This window comes from Chelonoidis abingdonii, chromosome 7, assembly GCF_003597395.2.
Source record: "Chelonoidis abingdonii isolate Lonesome George chromosome 7, CheloAbing_2.0, whole genome shotgun sequence".
Classification (NCBI taxonomy): domain Eukaryota; kingdom Metazoa; phylum Chordata; order Testudines; family Testudinidae; genus Chelonoidis; species Chelonoidis abingdonii.
The window spans coordinates 57,634,346-57,651,724 of record NC_133775.1 but is presented as its reverse complement, the minus strand read 5'-3'; the positions used below and the strand labels follow the sequence as shown (position 1 = coordinate 57,651,724).

At 44.3% G+C, this 17,379-nt stretch overlaps 1 protein-coding gene across 1 annotated transcript in view; it reads left to right on the top strand.

Moving 5' to 3' along the window:
* The first annotated feature begins 10,037 nt into the window (after positions 1-10,037).
* XPR1 (xenotropic and polytropic retrovirus receptor 1) overlaps positions 10,038-17,379 on the top strand; it is a 253,284-nt gene continuing 245,942 nt past the window's right edge. The window contains exon 1 of the mRNA XM_032796188.2: positions 10,038-10,211. Within this exon, the coding sequence (XP_032652079.1) occupies positions 10,143-10,211 (69 nt within the window). The 5' untranslated portion in view covers positions 10,038-10,142. The remainder of the gene's footprint in view (positions 10,212-17,379) is intronic.

The following is a 17,379-nucleotide window of genomic DNA, read 5'->3' as shown; positions in this document are numbered from 1 at the left end:
TATTGACTTCAGTGGGAGCAGGACTGGCCTCTAAATAAGTGTCCACCACAGTTTGGAATACAGCCACAGTTTAAATGGCCCCTGAGCCTCCAACCAACTCCTATAATTATCCCCTAACCACTGCAGCATTCCATTTAGGATTTAATCCTGAGTCTCACATTATTTGGGATTTTACTCAAAGCCTCAGTACCTGGAATCACATTACATGAGAATCTCAGCTTTCATGAAAAACAACCACAAGTTTCTAGCCTTCACAGTTGCCAAGAATTTTAAGAACACAACCCAAGCATAAGTGCTGAAACACTCCTTGGCTTGAAGTAGTAATTACAACTCAACTACATGGTTTCCATTGTCAGCAACCCCACTATAAAAATTGTTCCAGCACCACTGGACCCAAGGGCACCCTAAAATGTTCAGTAGCCTGAAGGCAAAGCAAAATAATGTAAAGTTTATTGTTCAAAACATTGCAGGATTGTTAAGCCAATCTCATGACTGGGGGGACAGGGCAGGCTTGGTTAGTGACTTTTGAATGCTTGGGGTTGGTAGTACTGCAGATTTACATCAGCATAACACTCAGGGGATGGGGAGTGATGGATTAAGGCAATCCAGGGCACTAAGTAAACCATGACATATGACTCCATCCCTGTGGAATTGCCCCCTCCTTGCTTAGGACAGCAATAGGAGAGGGCCAGCTTCTCCTCCCTTAGTAGTGGCAGTAGCATCTCCCACTCCTTCAGAACAGCAGGGATGGCAACAAGGTCCCCTGTCCTCACCAGAAAGGAGCAGGAGGGTCACCCCAATACTGACTCTCCAGCATTAAGGGTGTAAGCACACGTCCTCACCTCACAGGTCCCCATCAGATCTCAGCAAATTCTTGCAGGGGACTTGATCTATTGCACCCTCCTTGGCCACCACTTCCTTGGCCCCACAGTGGCCAGTCCTAGCTGGCATCTTCTCCCTCTCTGGGTTTTCTGTAGCTTATCCCTCCAGCCAAGTCCCAGAACAGTTCACTGCCCTTCTGGGGTAACTAACAGTCCAACTTAGAGTTCACAAACAGCATCCAGACTTATAATTCTTCTGTCCCTCTCAGGTTCAAGTGAAATCCTCCATGTCCAGGCCCTTAGAGAGATACCCTTGAAATACTTTTTTCCCTCTACTTCCCTTTGCCAGGAACTCCAGCAGTTTACCTCAGAGGATCTCCCAGCCCCCTGTAGGCTCTATCTCTGGGCTCCCTCACAGGAGCCTACTCTACTCCCTGTAGATCACTTTCTCCTGTTGTAGGCTCTGACTCCGGGGGTATTCTTCCTCACCCACCCCCACAAGTTCCTCTGGCACCTCTCTTCAAACTAGTGCTTTCACTATTTCATCACCACAGCTGGGGGCAGTCTGTCTAATTAAGCCCCATGACATCCAGCGGCAGTCACTCATTAGCCCTTACATCACCAGCTCATCAGTGAGGCTGAGGGATAGCTGTGGAGTGGGCAAGGTAGAACCAAGCTTAGCTCAGAGGGCCAGCCTGTCCATGACATAGGGTTTATCTGCAAGGATTGAGCCAGCATCCTCCTCTTCTATTACACAGAGAGTCCTCTCTGTGCTAGAGTGGTGTTGGCAAGGGCCTCCTAGAACAGTGGGTCTTGGATTTAACACCCAACTGGGATTCATGGTGCAGTTCACACCTTTCAGAGTTATTGTTTCAGGGCGTCTGCAGAGTCAGCCTGGTGGTGCTCCATTGGATACACTCTGTTCACCTTGCCAATAAAGCTGGTGATAAAACGGTAAAAATCTTTGTGAAGGAACCCCCCACCCCTTTCCTTCTACTGATTTCAAAGAGAACAATTTTTTATCCAATTTTTTTCATATTTTTTTATTGGAAATGTTTTCTCACTCTCCCTCCTCCTCCACCTGCACTTCTTTTTCCCTCTCTCCAAACCTTTTTCTATTTTGCCACTGGAAATGAGGGGGAAGGAAAGGAGAAAATGGAAACTGAACATTTTTTATTTTGGGGCTGTGTTGAAAAATGGGATATTTGAAAACACACCATATTTTCCCATGAACATTTTTATTTTTGAAAAAAGACAAATTTTTCATATTGTTTTTGACCAGCTCTAGTTTTCAAACATTTCTGTACACCAGCGCTAGAAACTTACTTTTTCATTTGTTTTAACAAAAACTATTCCTAAGCAGTGTTCCCTCTAAGTTTTTGCGCACACATGTGTAGAATGAATTTTGTTATGTGCACCAATATGGAGGTGATGTGTGACACATCACCTTCATATTGGTGCACATAACAAAATTCATGTGGGGTGGGGTTAGGGAGTTCAGAGTGTGGGAGGGGGCTCAGGGCTAGGACAGAGGATTGGGGTGCAGAGGTGTGAGGGCTCCAGCTGGGGGTGCTGGCTCTGTGGTGGGGCCAAGGATGGGGGGTTTGGGGTGCAGGAGGGTGCTCCAGAGCTATGGCAGGGAGAGAGGGCTCCTTCCAGCTCTCTCTCCCCACAGCAGCACCTGGGCTGGTGGGGAGAGGTGCCTCTTCCCACTGCATAAGCTCTGGGGTTGGGGCCTCAGGATAGGTGCCACTCCCCCGGCAGGCCTGGGATGGGGCTGGGTTCAGGCCAGGGGCGGGTTGCAGCTGCAGGTCGGGGCTGGGGCTGGGTTTGGGCCTGGCCAGGGCACTCCGGCTGGGTTTGGGCTGAGCCACCCCAGCCATGGCTGGATTTGGGCCAGGGTAGGGGCACCCTGGCTGGTCCAGGTGCCCTGGCTGTGGCAGAATTGGGGCTGAGGGAGGGGCACCCCAGCAGATTGGGGGCCAGGCTAGGTTGGAGCTGGGGGAGGGGCACCTCCACCCTGGCAGGTTCCCAGGCAGGTTCCCTGAGCGCCTATGCAGCACTAAGAAGGCTGCTGCACGGCTGTACAGCTTACAGGGAACTTAGCTCCTGAGGGAATTCTGCACCATTGTGCATGGGCAGAATTTATGTCCCTCGCAGATTTCTTTGCTTCCCCACAGAAAAATGACTTTCTGATGGGGAAGCAATGGGAAGCCACAAGATCAGTCATATGACCCTTCCCAGCAGTATGTTTCAGGTGCCCAGGGCAGTTGGCAGAGAGTAAAATCACTTTGGGGAAGGGGGTGGGATTGAGAAAGACCTGCCTGGTGGCTCCTTTCCTACACTGGGCTCAGCTGCTAGACCCGACTGGGCTGGAGAGAACAGGACTTCCTCTTCCTCTGCATGGCATCTGAGGCCGGGTCAGACCCACCCTCAGATTTCTTCCCCAGCTGGAGGAAGCTCTGAAAACTGTCCTCCCCCCAACATGCTTCCTGCACCCATCACTCCTCAGATGCAGGGGGAGGGAGCTGCTCCCCCATCTGCCCAACCCCCATGCATCCAGACCCACTCATACCCAGACCCTCCTGCCGGGCCTCACCCCCCCTCTGTACCCATAAAGCCCCCCTGCCCCTCGACAAGCTCCAATAAGCCACCTGGACCACCCCAATAAGCCACCTGCACCTGAATCCTCACCCTACTGAGCCCCAATCAGCTGCACCTGGATCCCCATTCCACTAAGCCCCACTTCCCCAGCATCTAGCCCCCCCCACTAAGGTCCCCACACCCAGATCCCCCCATTGAGCTCTATCCCCACACTCTAACCCCCCACACACTGAGGCCCAACCACTTTCACATGGACCCCCCTGCAGAGTTCCATTACCATTGCACCAGAACCCCACAACAAGCACCTATGCATCTAGATCCCCCACTGAGCCACTTGCACCCAGATTGCCTCACACAGAACTCTCTTTACCCACACCTGGATCTTCCCACACTAAGCCCCTCTACACTTGGATCCTGCCTTGCTGAGCCTGCCTGCCCCCACTCCCACTTCTCTTTGGCTACGTCTACACTACAGGATAAATTCAAATTAGCTTAAACCGATCTTATAAAACAGATATTATAAAGTCGATTGTCCGCGTCCACACTAGGCACATTAATTCGGTGGTGTGCGTCCATGGTCCGAGGCTAGCATCGATTTCTGGAGCAGTGCACTGTGGGTAGCTACTGTAAAATAATGAGGCCAATAATGTCGATTTCCGTCCACACTAACACTATTCCGATATAGTAATATCGATTTTAGCATTACTCCTCTCGTTTTGTAGGAGTACAGAAATCGATTTAAAAAGCCCTTTAAATCGATATAAAGAGCAGTGTAGTGTGGACGGGTGCAGCGTTAAATCGATTTAACGCTGTTAAAATCGGTTTAACAGCGTAGTGTAGACAAGGCCTTTATCTTGGGAGAAAATTTTTGATCTATAACATCCCTTCTTGTAGAGCAGTGTATCAGGCCAATCTGTCCCTTAGACTGAGAAGGGATTGATGCTATTCCCTATGGAACCTATCCACCAGGCTCATGGATTAGCTGGAGAGGATCACTCAAGTGGGATGCCCTCTATCCTCCTTCAGGGATGAGCATTCGGCTCACCATAGCACTCCCAACCCCTACCAGCAGGGAAGACAGAGTCATCTCAGGAACTGAATTCTGACCACATCTTGCCTCTAGTACCATTAATATTTATTCCGACAATTGACTAAGTGGGCCAGATCCTTTTGTCTGTCTGAGCTGTGCTCTAAGCCATCATTCTACCTCCTTTGATCTGAGGAGCAGCTGGGCTTGTTTAGCCCTTGATACAATTTAGAGTAGCTTCAGAGCTGCTGTAAATTACACCAGCAGTGACAGTCCCAATGGCTGGTCCACTGGCCCAAGGGAGCTGGTGCTCCGTACTCCAGCCAAATATTTCTCAGTGCTTTGTCTGCCCCGATATGCACCCTCTGCTGCAGGTGGAGAGTGAGGAGCAGGTGGCACTGAGCTGCTACACTGGTATTACACCACCCAGGGATTCCCTTATGCAAGAAACTCAGGCTAGTTACTCCACTTAGGGCTGTTTTCTGGCTGCTTTGTGCTTCCTGAGCAGTGCAAAGCAACTGGATGGGGAGGGTGGGACTGAGGGTCTGGACCTCAGTGTTTTAATGCATCCCTTACTCTGGGCTCCATAGTCTCTGAATATTTGTATTTTACAGGCCACCAGTGCCTTTGTACACACAAGGGTTGCTCTCGGCTTGGACTTTGGGCCTTCCTTGTGATCTTTTCTTTGGTCAGGAGGGATCAAAAGGCTGTTTCCCATATCCTCTCCATTCTAAGAGCAGGACTGAGTTATTCTTTGACTAGCTGCAACACAGTGACATTTCTTTCCATATAGGCCTTCCACTACCCTGACACACTTTATCCTGCCTGAATCAACTGCCACCCTGCTCCTCTCAAGTCCTAATCATTTTTCTCCAAATACCAGATGGGCAGGCAGAAGCGGCCCAGACAACGTCTTTGGCATGGTTGTCAAACATGTAGCAGAATTTCCCTCGATTTACCAGAGCCCTTTGTGCACATTCTGTGTAACTACTGTCCCATTCCAGGGTGCAATCCAGACCAGTGAGGGGCTGTGTCACCATCTGCCCTGTAACCTTGGAGTGGAGGGGCTCACAATGCTTTGCTGCTATAACTCCCAAACTGGGCTTCCCACAAACAGCTTGCAAGTCACACCCTGACTGTCTGTGTATAGCTGGAGACAACTATGGTCCAATAACTCTGACCCCATCAGCCTGTCAGCCACATACTAGCCCCACTCTGGCTTTCACAGACTTGGTTACTACATGAAGGGAGACCCCAGCACATTCCCAGTCCCATTTTTTCCCCAAAACATGTGTTGCACTGTGCAGTTGTCTCCTGGACAGTTCAAATATTAGAGGTTCATTCCCCTGTAAGGGATCATTGTACAACAGTTTGCTACTTTAATTGCAGTTACGAAACAATTCAGTGTAAACTCAGCACTGGATTTGATTAAAGAATAAAACAATTTTATTTAAGTTTTAAGTGAGTACAAGTATAAGGCATTAAAGTCAGAAATGAGTACTATGGAAATAAAGATAAAACATTTTCTAGTGCTAGAACTTTAACTAAGCTTAGTTCAAGGTGAAATTCTTACTTCTTATTGTTTGGAGCAACAGGGCTGACCAAATTCTCAGGTCAGGACCCCTCCTGAAATCCAAATGCTGGTTCCTTTGTCTTCTCAGGTGAGAAAGGGAGGAAGAGAAAGAAAGCGTGAATACTGGGTTGTTCTTACCCCTTCCTTTTATAGTGCACTCACCCTTTGAAATGCATTTTCCTGAGGGTTGCCCCTAGATAAAGTTTGCTCTCACTGTGAGGATAGAGACATGGAATCTCGTGGTGAAAGAGGTCCCATATTGTTGTTTATTAAAATGCAAATCAATATGTTCCTGCCTCACTCCGTTGCCAAGGAATGGCCACTTGACCGGTGATAGCCAATTGACTTTGATAACAACTGACTAGAGGCATCAGTTTGTCCTTCGTCTCTGAGGAACAGATTTACCCCCCTCCCCACACTTGTCTGGTAAATACATTTGAATCATAATTTCTTTTTATGTTCATAGCTTTACATTATAATGTTGCTACACACATTTCACCATATTATTGACCAGTGAGTTGTGCGTTTTCAAATGATATCGCCCAAGACATATTTTGTAAAGAAATTATTACAATAGTGTGTTGCATGTGAATACAGCAGTACATTCAGTCACAATCACACGAACAGCTTTGGTATATTGAAGGCAGTTGTGATAGAAGTCTATGAGCTGCACAAGTATTAAGTATTTGTCTATTGTAATGCTTGGGTATTAAATATATTTAATTAACTCACTCTTTCCTTTGCTTTTCTTCCTCCTCCTTTATCATTTCTGTTCCTTCACTCCAACTTTCCTTTTCCTCCATTTTTCTGCATTCTTATCCCTCATTCTAATTTCCCTCCTCCACCATTCTCTTCTATCTTCCTCCTTCCTGCATATTCTTTCATTCTTCCCATCTGTTCCCTGCCCAATAGCTTCTATACTTTCTCACACTCACATACTGCCCTCCCCATCTCACACACATGCTCTTTCCCTCTCATGCATGCACCCCACCCCTATTGACTCACATTAGTGCTGCATGGATTGGAGGATACCCAGGGAAGCTCTTCATCCCCCTCCCCAGGCTAGAAAGGGTCAGAAGAATGGTCCTGACCTCACTCCTTCTATAGGCTTTCTTTGGTGCAATGGGGGTGGGTGGAAGAATTCACCTAGGGGTGACCAGATTTTCAAATTAAAAAGCCAAGACACCTTTCAAATGGGGTAGGAGTGATGATGCATGGGTGGCAACACTTTGGGGGGTTATGCCTGGGAGGGAGGGTGAGGACAAAGGCATGTCTCCTCAGCCCAACAGCCTCTCCCTCTCCTTTCCTGTCACTCTGTGGATTCATATGGAGAAAGGCTGCTTCAGCAACTTGTGTGGAGAAGGAGGGTGGGGGGAGAGGGCTTTGGAAACTGGCCCACTCATCATCAATTGCATGAGCTTAGCTGCTTCAGATGGCCAGTTTACAGGGTTCACAACAACAGAGACAAAAGCTGGATTTTGTAAAAATAACCAGGGCATTCCCAGCATTCAGAGATACATTGTCCCCCTTTGAGCTCACCTCCCTGGACAGGTAGAACAAGGAACAGGAGCTCTGCCCTCATCCCACTTGGTCTCCACTGAGAGACTGGAACTGGCAAAGTGAAGAGCATCTAGATCTAATCTGCTCAGCACTTGTAGCCTAGCCCTGGGCCCTGCTAAAGCCACCAAATGCTTGCCAAATGCTGGATGGCCTGGGGCCCCAATCCATAGGAAGCTACTACATTCAGAACTTAGTTACAGCAGCTTTGGGAGGGCTATAACAATTTTGGGGCTAGGCACACAGCTCTCTGTGCCAAGTGCCAAGCACCAAGCTCAGCTAAGATAGAATGAAGAATTAGGGTCAGAGAGAGAGAGAACAGCATCTTGCTGTAAAACATGAAAAGAAATCTGAAGATAAAGTACTTTTCTGCTTATCATCATACAAAATTCAATAATGCTCCAGGATGTGGGTTTGTTACCTGAGTAATCTGTATATTACAGTATGTTCAATAATATGCTTATAATTTCTGCATTTACATGAACTTTTCACTTAAGACTCTGAAGAACTTTACAGCCATTAATTAAGTCTTGCAACACCCTATAAAGTTGGTAAGGAATGGAAAGGTTAAATGACTTGCTAGAGATTCCAGAGTGAGTCAGTGTTAAAGTGGAGGAAATAGGCCTAGGAGCAAAGATGACCGTTAACTATTGCTATACCACAGAACAAACTGGCTCTCCAAAGTATACTGTAGTTTTAAAGGAAAAGCTGATTTATGACTGGAGTTTTCCATCTTAGCAGTGAATTATTAGCCGTTCAGTCAACCAGCAGAGACTATGCAAATATGACATACTGCTTTCTTCTCTTGATGACAAAAAAGTTCATTAATTGCTGTGCATGTAAACTTACTAGGAGGAAATGTTTGTTTTTATAAATGATTGTAACAAGTTAATATCATTCTTCAGGTAAAAGAAAACAGCACATAGATGCAGGAGGTTTGATTTGTCCTTTTTGTCACGGTTCAGGGCAACAGCACCTGTATGCCCCTTTTGTGGTCTCTTGAGGGCACCCATTCTAGGCTCCTTAGTTGCCATCTTTTTTGGTCAGAGACCTGCATCTCTCTCTCTTCTGACCAGGGTCTCCCCGAGTGACTGCACAGTTTCCTTCCTACACTGTGATATTCCCAGCAAGCCAGATGGTTAAACAAGTCAGGGTCTGCACTCTTTCTCATCGACGGCTATGAACAGCTGTAATTGCCAACAGTCACAAGTTATCACACAACTCCTTATAAGCAAGCACATTTATTTTTAAGGTGAAAGCATTATAGAGAAAACATATTAAAAACAATAAAAGAATGTACACTCATGCCAATAAGCTTACCAGAGATTAGCCCTCAACTCCAGCAAGGGTTCTGATAGAAGTCACTTCTTCAAACCCCACCAAGGGGTTTTTCTGTGGTTACAAGTTCAGAATAGTGTAGCTCAGAACTAACAAACTCTGCATAGGTTAGTCTTTCCTTTATACAGCTTGGGCATTGGATATTGAGACTGTGGGAACAGGTAATCAGCCCTCTTCAGGACATAGCTTCAAAAGGCTGGGATTTTGCATAACCGAGGGGATGAGAAAATTGTATTTTCCACTTGATACTGTGTGTCCCAAAAATCAATTCTTGTCTAGCACATTGTTCAATATAGTCCTAAGCATAATATATAGGTAGGGGGTTCCTACCTTCTCCATGCATAGACACTAAGGCATAGGTAGCCATCTGCACTATGATGCTGGCCCATTCCATGACCCAAGCCTGCCTGCCACACTGGCTAACAGGGTGACCTTTGTTTGCCTCATATTCAGTCCACTATCCCCAGCTCACTCACACTGGCCAACCCAGGCACTCCTTCTTACATGTAACCCAGTCTGGTGCTAGCTACTAGCCCACGCTGTCCAAAACAGTGCAATCCCCCTTTCTCAACTGAAGCATCTCACTACCCTTGTGTGCTGTGCTGTGCCACCCAGTGCACTCTTGGAGGAGCTGCCACGACTGGCCCGTACCAGCATTCTCTGCCTTCTAGCACCTGCCTGACGCTAGTGTGCCTAGCTGTACAGCCCCATCGTCCACAGCACCCTCTTGCTGCATTGCGCGGCGGCGGCGCTTCTGCGGAATGGGCGGAGCAAAGGAAGAAAACCCCCACCCCCAAAAGCCTCTCCGCTCTCCCTACTTTCAAGCCAAGTTGGAAGGAAGGGGGCGGGGCTCCCTGTTACTCTTGCCGCGCCCCCTGCCTCTAGGCCCCGCCCCCGGCCTGTCTCCGCGCTGAGGCGGCGGAGGAGGGTGGCGGTTACCATGGTGATGACGTCCTAGTAGCGGGAGGGGGGGCAGGGTGAACGAAGAGAGAAAGATGGCGGCGGCTGCGGTGGGGTTGCAGTGGGCGGCAGGGGAGCGCTGAGGAGACCTGAGCCAGGCGGGAGGGAGGGGACGCAGTGCGGGCGGCAGGAGCGAGGCGCGGGGCCCATGTGCGGCGGCGGAGGCAGCAGCACTGGCCCGCTAGCACCAGCCACCGCAGGGTCCCGCGGAGCCGGCTCCGGGGCAGCCGAGTGAGCGCGGCGGCCGGGTAGGGGCGGCAGGATGAAGTTCGCCGAGCACCTCTCCGCGCACATCACGCCCGAGTGGCGGAAGCAGTACATCCAGTATGAGGTACGCGGGCCGGGCGCCGGGGATAGCGCTGCCGCAGGAGGGGGTCTCGGGGCGCCCGCGGCGGGGAGCCAGGGCCTCGCCGCGGAGCGAGCTGTGAGAAGGAGCTCGGCTCCTTCGGGGCTGGGCTTACCGGCGTGGCCCCCAGCAGCGGCCCGGCTGCTGTGTGATCCCCGGCCGCGGGTGTGCCTGAGGGAGGGTCCCGGTCACCGGGGAGGTGACAGCCCCGGGTTCTCTCCGATCAGCAGCGGCTCCTTATCCCACAGCCTCACCCCTCCCGGGAGCTTTCATCGGAGCAGCCCGCTATCGCCTCACTTCCTTATCCCCTAGGCTTCCGAGGCGTGTCTGTCACCCTGTGCCCTTCTGCCAGGGCGTTCTCAAAAGGAATCCTAAATCCAGCATGTCCTGCCTTTGCGCGGCTCTCCGCTAGCATCCCACGTCACGCCCTCTGCTTCTGGGGCTCTCCCAGCCCAGAGGGCTCTCATTTCATCCCATCGGGCTCTCGTTTCATCCCATCATCCCCTGTGCCCTGCTGGAAGTGTCACCCTGCCCGTGATCAGCCCGAATCTCTTTTTTGCACCTCTCAGGTCATCTCTCTTTCCATCACTCCCGTCCCTGTTCACCCCAGCCCTGATCAGTGAGGTAAATGGCTGTCCAGGGGCTCTCTAACTGGAATGAAACTTGACATGAAGATAACCTAGAAGCATGCTCTGAAAGACTTCGGTTTCCAAATTTATAAAGTAAAATGTTACACTTATACAAAATAATTAAAATGTTTTTGTTGGTGTAGCTTTTGTCCATAATTCTGGAACTTGGACTGTAATTTTTTTTTGCTTTTTGAGGCTCAGAAAAAGCAAATAACTGGTGTGGCCATTTAAATAAATAAGCCTTTATATGGTATCTATACTTTAAAAAATAAACATTGCTGTATATATTCTAGTTGCATATATTTGGGTGAAGGACAGTAACCCAAAAAATACCCAATGAGCACTAAGGGTTGTATTAAATAAATAATGATAATTTGCCTTATAAACACCTGGATCTGAGAGATTATTTTTGTGTTCAGTAACATTATCTAGCATCCAGCAGTTTCTGTTTATATGCTCATCAGGAGCACAGTGCAAAGTCAATATGTTTATACACCTAGGTGGATTTTAAGAATGAAACTGGAGCTCATGTCATCCACAGAGCTTGAGCAAAAGCAATTTGAAATAACAGCTGTCACATTAAAATTAACATTGGATTTTTGCATATAACTTCTCTGATAGCAGATGAGCTGGTTTAGGAGCTTGAGGAATAAATAAGTTACTTTAAAACATTTAGTGGGAATTATTAGGAGAAACCTATGATAATATAAAATATGTGATTGATGGTATGCGAGAGGCTGAGAATTACTCCTCCTTTATAGTATTTTCTTTTTATGGTAACTTTTTACGTAAATTAGAAATACAAAGGCTGTGGAATAGTAGTATAGAGTTATGTATAATACTCTATTGTTTTATGTTCTTTCAGTTCTGGGACCCTGGCAAGAGCCCAGATTACGGTTCTTATTAAATTTGGTGGTGTTTTTACAGCTTCTTGTGAGCAAATGATTTTCAGCATCACTGTCAGTTCTTCACTGTGGAGGCTTGGAATATATGATCTCTTTGGTTCACAGTTGCCTCGCAGTGAAGTATGGCTCCTAAAGATCAGAACTGAAGGGACAGCTGTGGTGACTATAAAAATCTACCTGAACGGCTGAGAACGTTATGGTTTTTATAGCAACAGGTACTTAATTTTTTGAGGTTAGTGAGGCCTTCTGGGGAAATTTGCTTTGCATTTGTCTGATTCATACTTGATTTTAGGATTAATCCACTTAAGTTGCAGACTCTTAATCTTCATAAACACAGTTCACACAAAATTTTGCTCTATCAATCATGGATTATTTGCAGAAAATAGCTTGTATTTTTTTCAGATTTTATTACATCAGTTTATGGTGAGAGAATAAAAAACTTCAGAAGATAGCAATAAAATTATCCCTTGACTAATCCTAAATTGGGGTTATTTAAAAGAACAAATGGGAAAGGCAATACAGAAAGGTTCAGTATTTAAAATTTATTAAACCTTAAAGGTTTGAGAACATCTGAAATAATGCTTTGCAGTACATATAAGTCCTCGTTATTTCTTGAAATCTATTTTAACCAAGTAGCAAGAATCCCATAAAATTATTATCCAGCATAATATTTGCAAAAGAAACAAACAAAAAAATGGGCTAAATTATTCCAGTGGATTTTGTGTGTACAAATACATCTGTCAGTTAGATTTCTGCACAGATATTCGTGGCAGTATTTGGCATGAAGTCTTCTGAACGCTAACATCCTTTGTTACTCAAAGCTTTGCAGGAATAAATTTCTTAATGCTTCTGTGCCAATACTGACACTACTGGAAAATCTACTTTTGTTCTTCACGTATATTTCAGGTAAGACTGGTAGACAAGTTAGTGAAGCTACACTTATGTGTATCTTCCTCAATTTTTGGTAAGACTCTAGAGAGTGAATAAATGTTAATATCATAGTATGATATCTTTCCTCATTCAGATTCTTGTGTTTTTGCACTCAGTGATACTGTAGTCTATTTTACATTCTCATTTGTTAGTACCTTCCATGATATTTGTTGTTGGAACTTGTATTTTTTTGTCTCAGAACAAACTTTGCATTTTCATTCATTCCAAGTTTAGGGAGGCTCTTTCTTATACCATCATCTTCTAGTATTTCATTGTTTTCAAAACAGTTTTGTATTAACTATCGCAACTTCCTAAAGGTCTTGTTGATTACTTAGTTTGAAATCTGGTTCATGGGATTTGTTGGAAGTTTCCATTTTGACCTGTTGGAGGTCAAGTCCGTTTTTTTCAGGTGCATACATGGATAAAATTGTTTTTAGAGATTTCAGTAACTTTAGTAACAGTTTTTGCTGCTCATGATATGCCTGATTCCTCCACAAATTGAAATATGTCATAGACACTTGAGAGCTTTAAGAAACCCATGACCAGCAACAACTTCTGAACTGGTAATGGCTGATTTAAAAAAAAAAAAAAATCTATTCCCTGCTACTTGAGCTTTTGTTTTTTTCTGGGGGACTTCACATCTTAATATTCACAGTAGACATAAATTGATAAGAGAATTGTTGAAAGGAAAAGAGCTCTAAAATCATGTATTTGTCTTAGTTCAGCTCCTAGAAGCTGAAACAACTTGAACTGGAGTAGCAGAGTAATATTAATGTCTGCTGTTTTGACCAATCCTACCTCTTCTCTTCATTCCCTGGTTCCAAAGGAATTAGTCCTTGCATTTGAGTACAAGTTAACAGTCATCTTACTAAAAATAGCTTAAGGTTAGTTTGATGAAAACAAAGTTGCTAGTTCACTGGGTAATTTAGAAAATTATGTAACCAAGTGGTGGCTAAATATTTCAAGTGGATATTTGTTTTCTAAAAATATCAGATTAATGTTGCATCTTGCCTCTGATAGATATTTTCTAGAAGAGATACTGGAGACAGAAAACGAAGATATATCCTGAATGAGGTTTCATAGAATCATAGCAATTTAGGGCTAGAAGGTTGCTCAAGAGACCTACTCCAGCCCCCTGTGCTGAGGCAGGACCAAATAAACCTAGACTGTCACTGGCTGGTGCTTTTCTAACCTATTCTTAAAAACCTCCAATGATAAGATTCCACAGCCTCCCTTGGAAGTCTATTCCAGTGCTTAAATACCCTTACAGGTAGAAATTTTTTCCTAATGTCTAACCTAAATCTCCCTTGCTGTAGATTAAGCCAATTACTTCTCCTACCTTTATTGGACATGGAAAACAGTTGATAACTGTCCTCTTTATAACAGCTGATATAACGCATATAACATACCAGTGTAACATATTTGTAGACTACCATTTCCCCCTCCCAGTTGTCTTTTCTCAAGACTAACCATGCCCAGTTTTTTTGGTCTTTCCTTGTAGGTGAGGTTTTCTACACATTTTATAATTTTTGTTGCTCTCCTCTGGACACTTTCCAATTTGTCCACATCTTTCCTAAAGTTTGGCTCCTAGAACTAGACACAGTACTCTAGTTGGGGTCTCAACAGTTTCAAGTAGAGTGGGACAGTAACCTCCTATGTCTTACACATGACACTCCTAGGACCCCAGAATGAATTAGCCTTTTCTGCAGCCACATTGCATCTGATGAAGTGGGTATTCACGCACGAAGTCTTATGCTCCAATATGTCTGTTAGTCTATAAGATGCCACAGGACTCTTTGTCATACATTACATTGGTGACACATATTCAGTTCGTGAGCATCTATAACTCCCAGATTTTTTTTCAGCTGTGCTATTGTATAACTACTTATTCTCCATTTTGTAGTTGTGCATTTGATTTTTTTTGCTTCCGAAGTGTAGTACTTTGCATTTGTTTTTAGTGAATTTCATCATGTTGATTTCAGACCAGTTCTCCAATTTGTCAGAATCATTTTCAATTTTAATCCTGTGCTTCTGATTAGTAGCAACCCTGCCCAATTTAATGTAATCTGCAAATGTTATAAACATACTTTCCATTCCATTGTCCAAGTAATTAATGAAAATATTGAATAGTTCTGGACCAGGACAGACCCCTGGGGTACCCCATTGGACACATCCTCCCAGTTTGAGAGTGAACCATTGATAGCTATTCTTTGAGTATGGTCTTTCAACTAGTTATGCACTCACCTATTAATAATTTTCTATAAACATCATTTCCCTAGTTTGCTTATGAGACTGTCAAATGGGACTGTAAAAAGTCTTACTAAAATCAAGATGTATTGTGTATACTGTTTCCCCTTTATTCACTAGGCCAGTAACACTCTCAAAGAAGGAAATTAGATTGGTTTGGCATAATTTGTTCGTGACAAATCCATGCTGGCTATTACTTATTAGCCTATTATCCTCTAGGTGCTTACAGCTTTATTCTTTAATCAATTGTTCCAGTATCTTTCCAGATGTTGAAGTTAGGCTGGCTGATCTATAATTTTCTGGATTTTCTTTGTTCCCCTTTTTAAAGATAGGTACCTTGTTTGCCTTTCTCTAGTCCTCTGGGACCTCACCAGCCCTCCATGTGTTCTTAAATATAATTGCTAATAGTTCTGAGATTGGTTCAGCTTAAGTGCCCTTGGATGAATTTCATCAGGCCCACACTGTTGACTTGGGTACACCTAATTTATGTAAATATTCTTTAGCCTGTTTTTTTCCTATATTGGCTTGTGTTCCTTCCCTCTTGTTAATCTTAATTGTGTTAATTATCTGCTCACAATTAACCTTTGTAATGAACACAAAATAGGCATTAAGCACCTTAGCCTTCTTGATAATGTTGTTAGTGTTCCTTCCTCACTAAGTCGTGGACCTATACTTTCCTTTGTCTTTCTCTTGCTTCTAATGTATGTATTTATAGAACCTCTTCTTATTGTCGTTGATTCAGAAATTCCGTTTGCCCTTTAGCCTTTCTGATTTTGTCCCTACATGCCTGTAATATTCTTTTGTACTCCTCCTATGCAATTTGTCCATGTCTCTGCTTTTTATAGGATTTCTTATTGATTTTCAGGTAATTCAAGAGCTCCTGGTGAAACCATATTGGCCTCTTACTAATCATCTTATCTTTTCTTCACAATGGATAATTTGCTGTTGTACCTTTAATATTGTTTCTTAGAAAAATTGCCAGCTTTCCTGAATTCCTTTTCCCCTTAGATTTCTTCTAATGGAATCTCACTTACCAGTTCTGAGTTTGTTAAAGTCTGCTTTTTTTGAAGTCTGAATACCTGTCAGTTTTGGCTTTGTAGCCATATTTTTCCTATTTTGTAAAGGATTTTCTTTCCTCTTTGTGGTCGATCCAAATGGGGTAAGCTGACTGCAGATACAATTACTGTCAGTAACACAGAGTAGAAAAAAAATCTTTGTTCTAATAATTTTAGGTGTTAGACGTAACAAGGATAAGTTCAAAAAAACACCCCTCAATTGATTAAAAAAAATCCTGTTGTTGGTTGTAATCTTTGCATGGGGTGGCTCAGGTGACTGGTAACGGGGCATTGAGCCTTTTGCGTCTAGATCATCTGTTTAATTATATAGGATTAGTGAACTGCTAGGCAGCTTCCTGATTTTACATATTTCAGTTCAGTTCAGATGTCTGCTGACAGCTAATACCCTCCAATTTTCAAGGCTGATAATCTAGAAAAGCGGTAGGCAACCTATGGCATGCATGACAAAGGTGGCATGCAAGTTGATTTTCAGCAGCATTCACGCTGCCCGGGTCCTGGCCACCGGTCCAGGGGAATCTATATTTTAATTTAATTTTAAATGAAGTCTTCTTAAATATTTTAAAAACCTTATTTACTTTACATACAACAATAGTTTAGTTTTATATATTATAGACTTTTAGAAAGAGACCTTCTAAAAACATTAAAATGTATTACTGGCATGCGAAACGTTAAATTAGAGTGAATAAATGAAGACTTGGCATACCACTTCTGAAAGGTTGCTGATCCCTGATCTAGAATCTTTCACTAGCACTGCATATATTCTAGAGGTTAATCTTGAAACTATGGATATAGAAAAATACGTACTTTAAAGATTTTAAAATTCCTTTGGAACTCAACCTTATCTCACAGATTTTAAAGAAATTCTGCATTTTCCAGCCTCATTCTCTTTTGAGTTTTATAACAGGAGGAACTTGTCCAAGAATTTTGGGCTAAATTATTAATACTAAATCAATTTAACCTTTCACTTCCAAAAATCCCCCTCCTACTTAGCAGTGTGAAAGCTAATTGAGCCCAAATGGGATCCAAACTAGCTCAAGAAAGGGATTTAGACTTCCTTGAACAAATAAGAATATAAGCACCCTTCATTCTTGGTTCCTCTTATAGACCCGAGGAGCATTTTATTTTTCCCCCCTTCACATCTTCCATTGTAAAGCTTTGCCTCATGGACACAAACCTTCTAGTACTATGCTAGACATAGAATCATAGAATCAAAAGGTTGGAAGGGACCTCACGAGGTCATCTAGTCCAACCCCCTGCTAAAGGCAGGACCATTTTTCCTAAATAATCCCAGCCAGGGTGCGGTCTAGCCGGACTTTAAATAGCTCTAAAGATGGAGATTCTACCACCTCCCTAGGTAACCCATTCC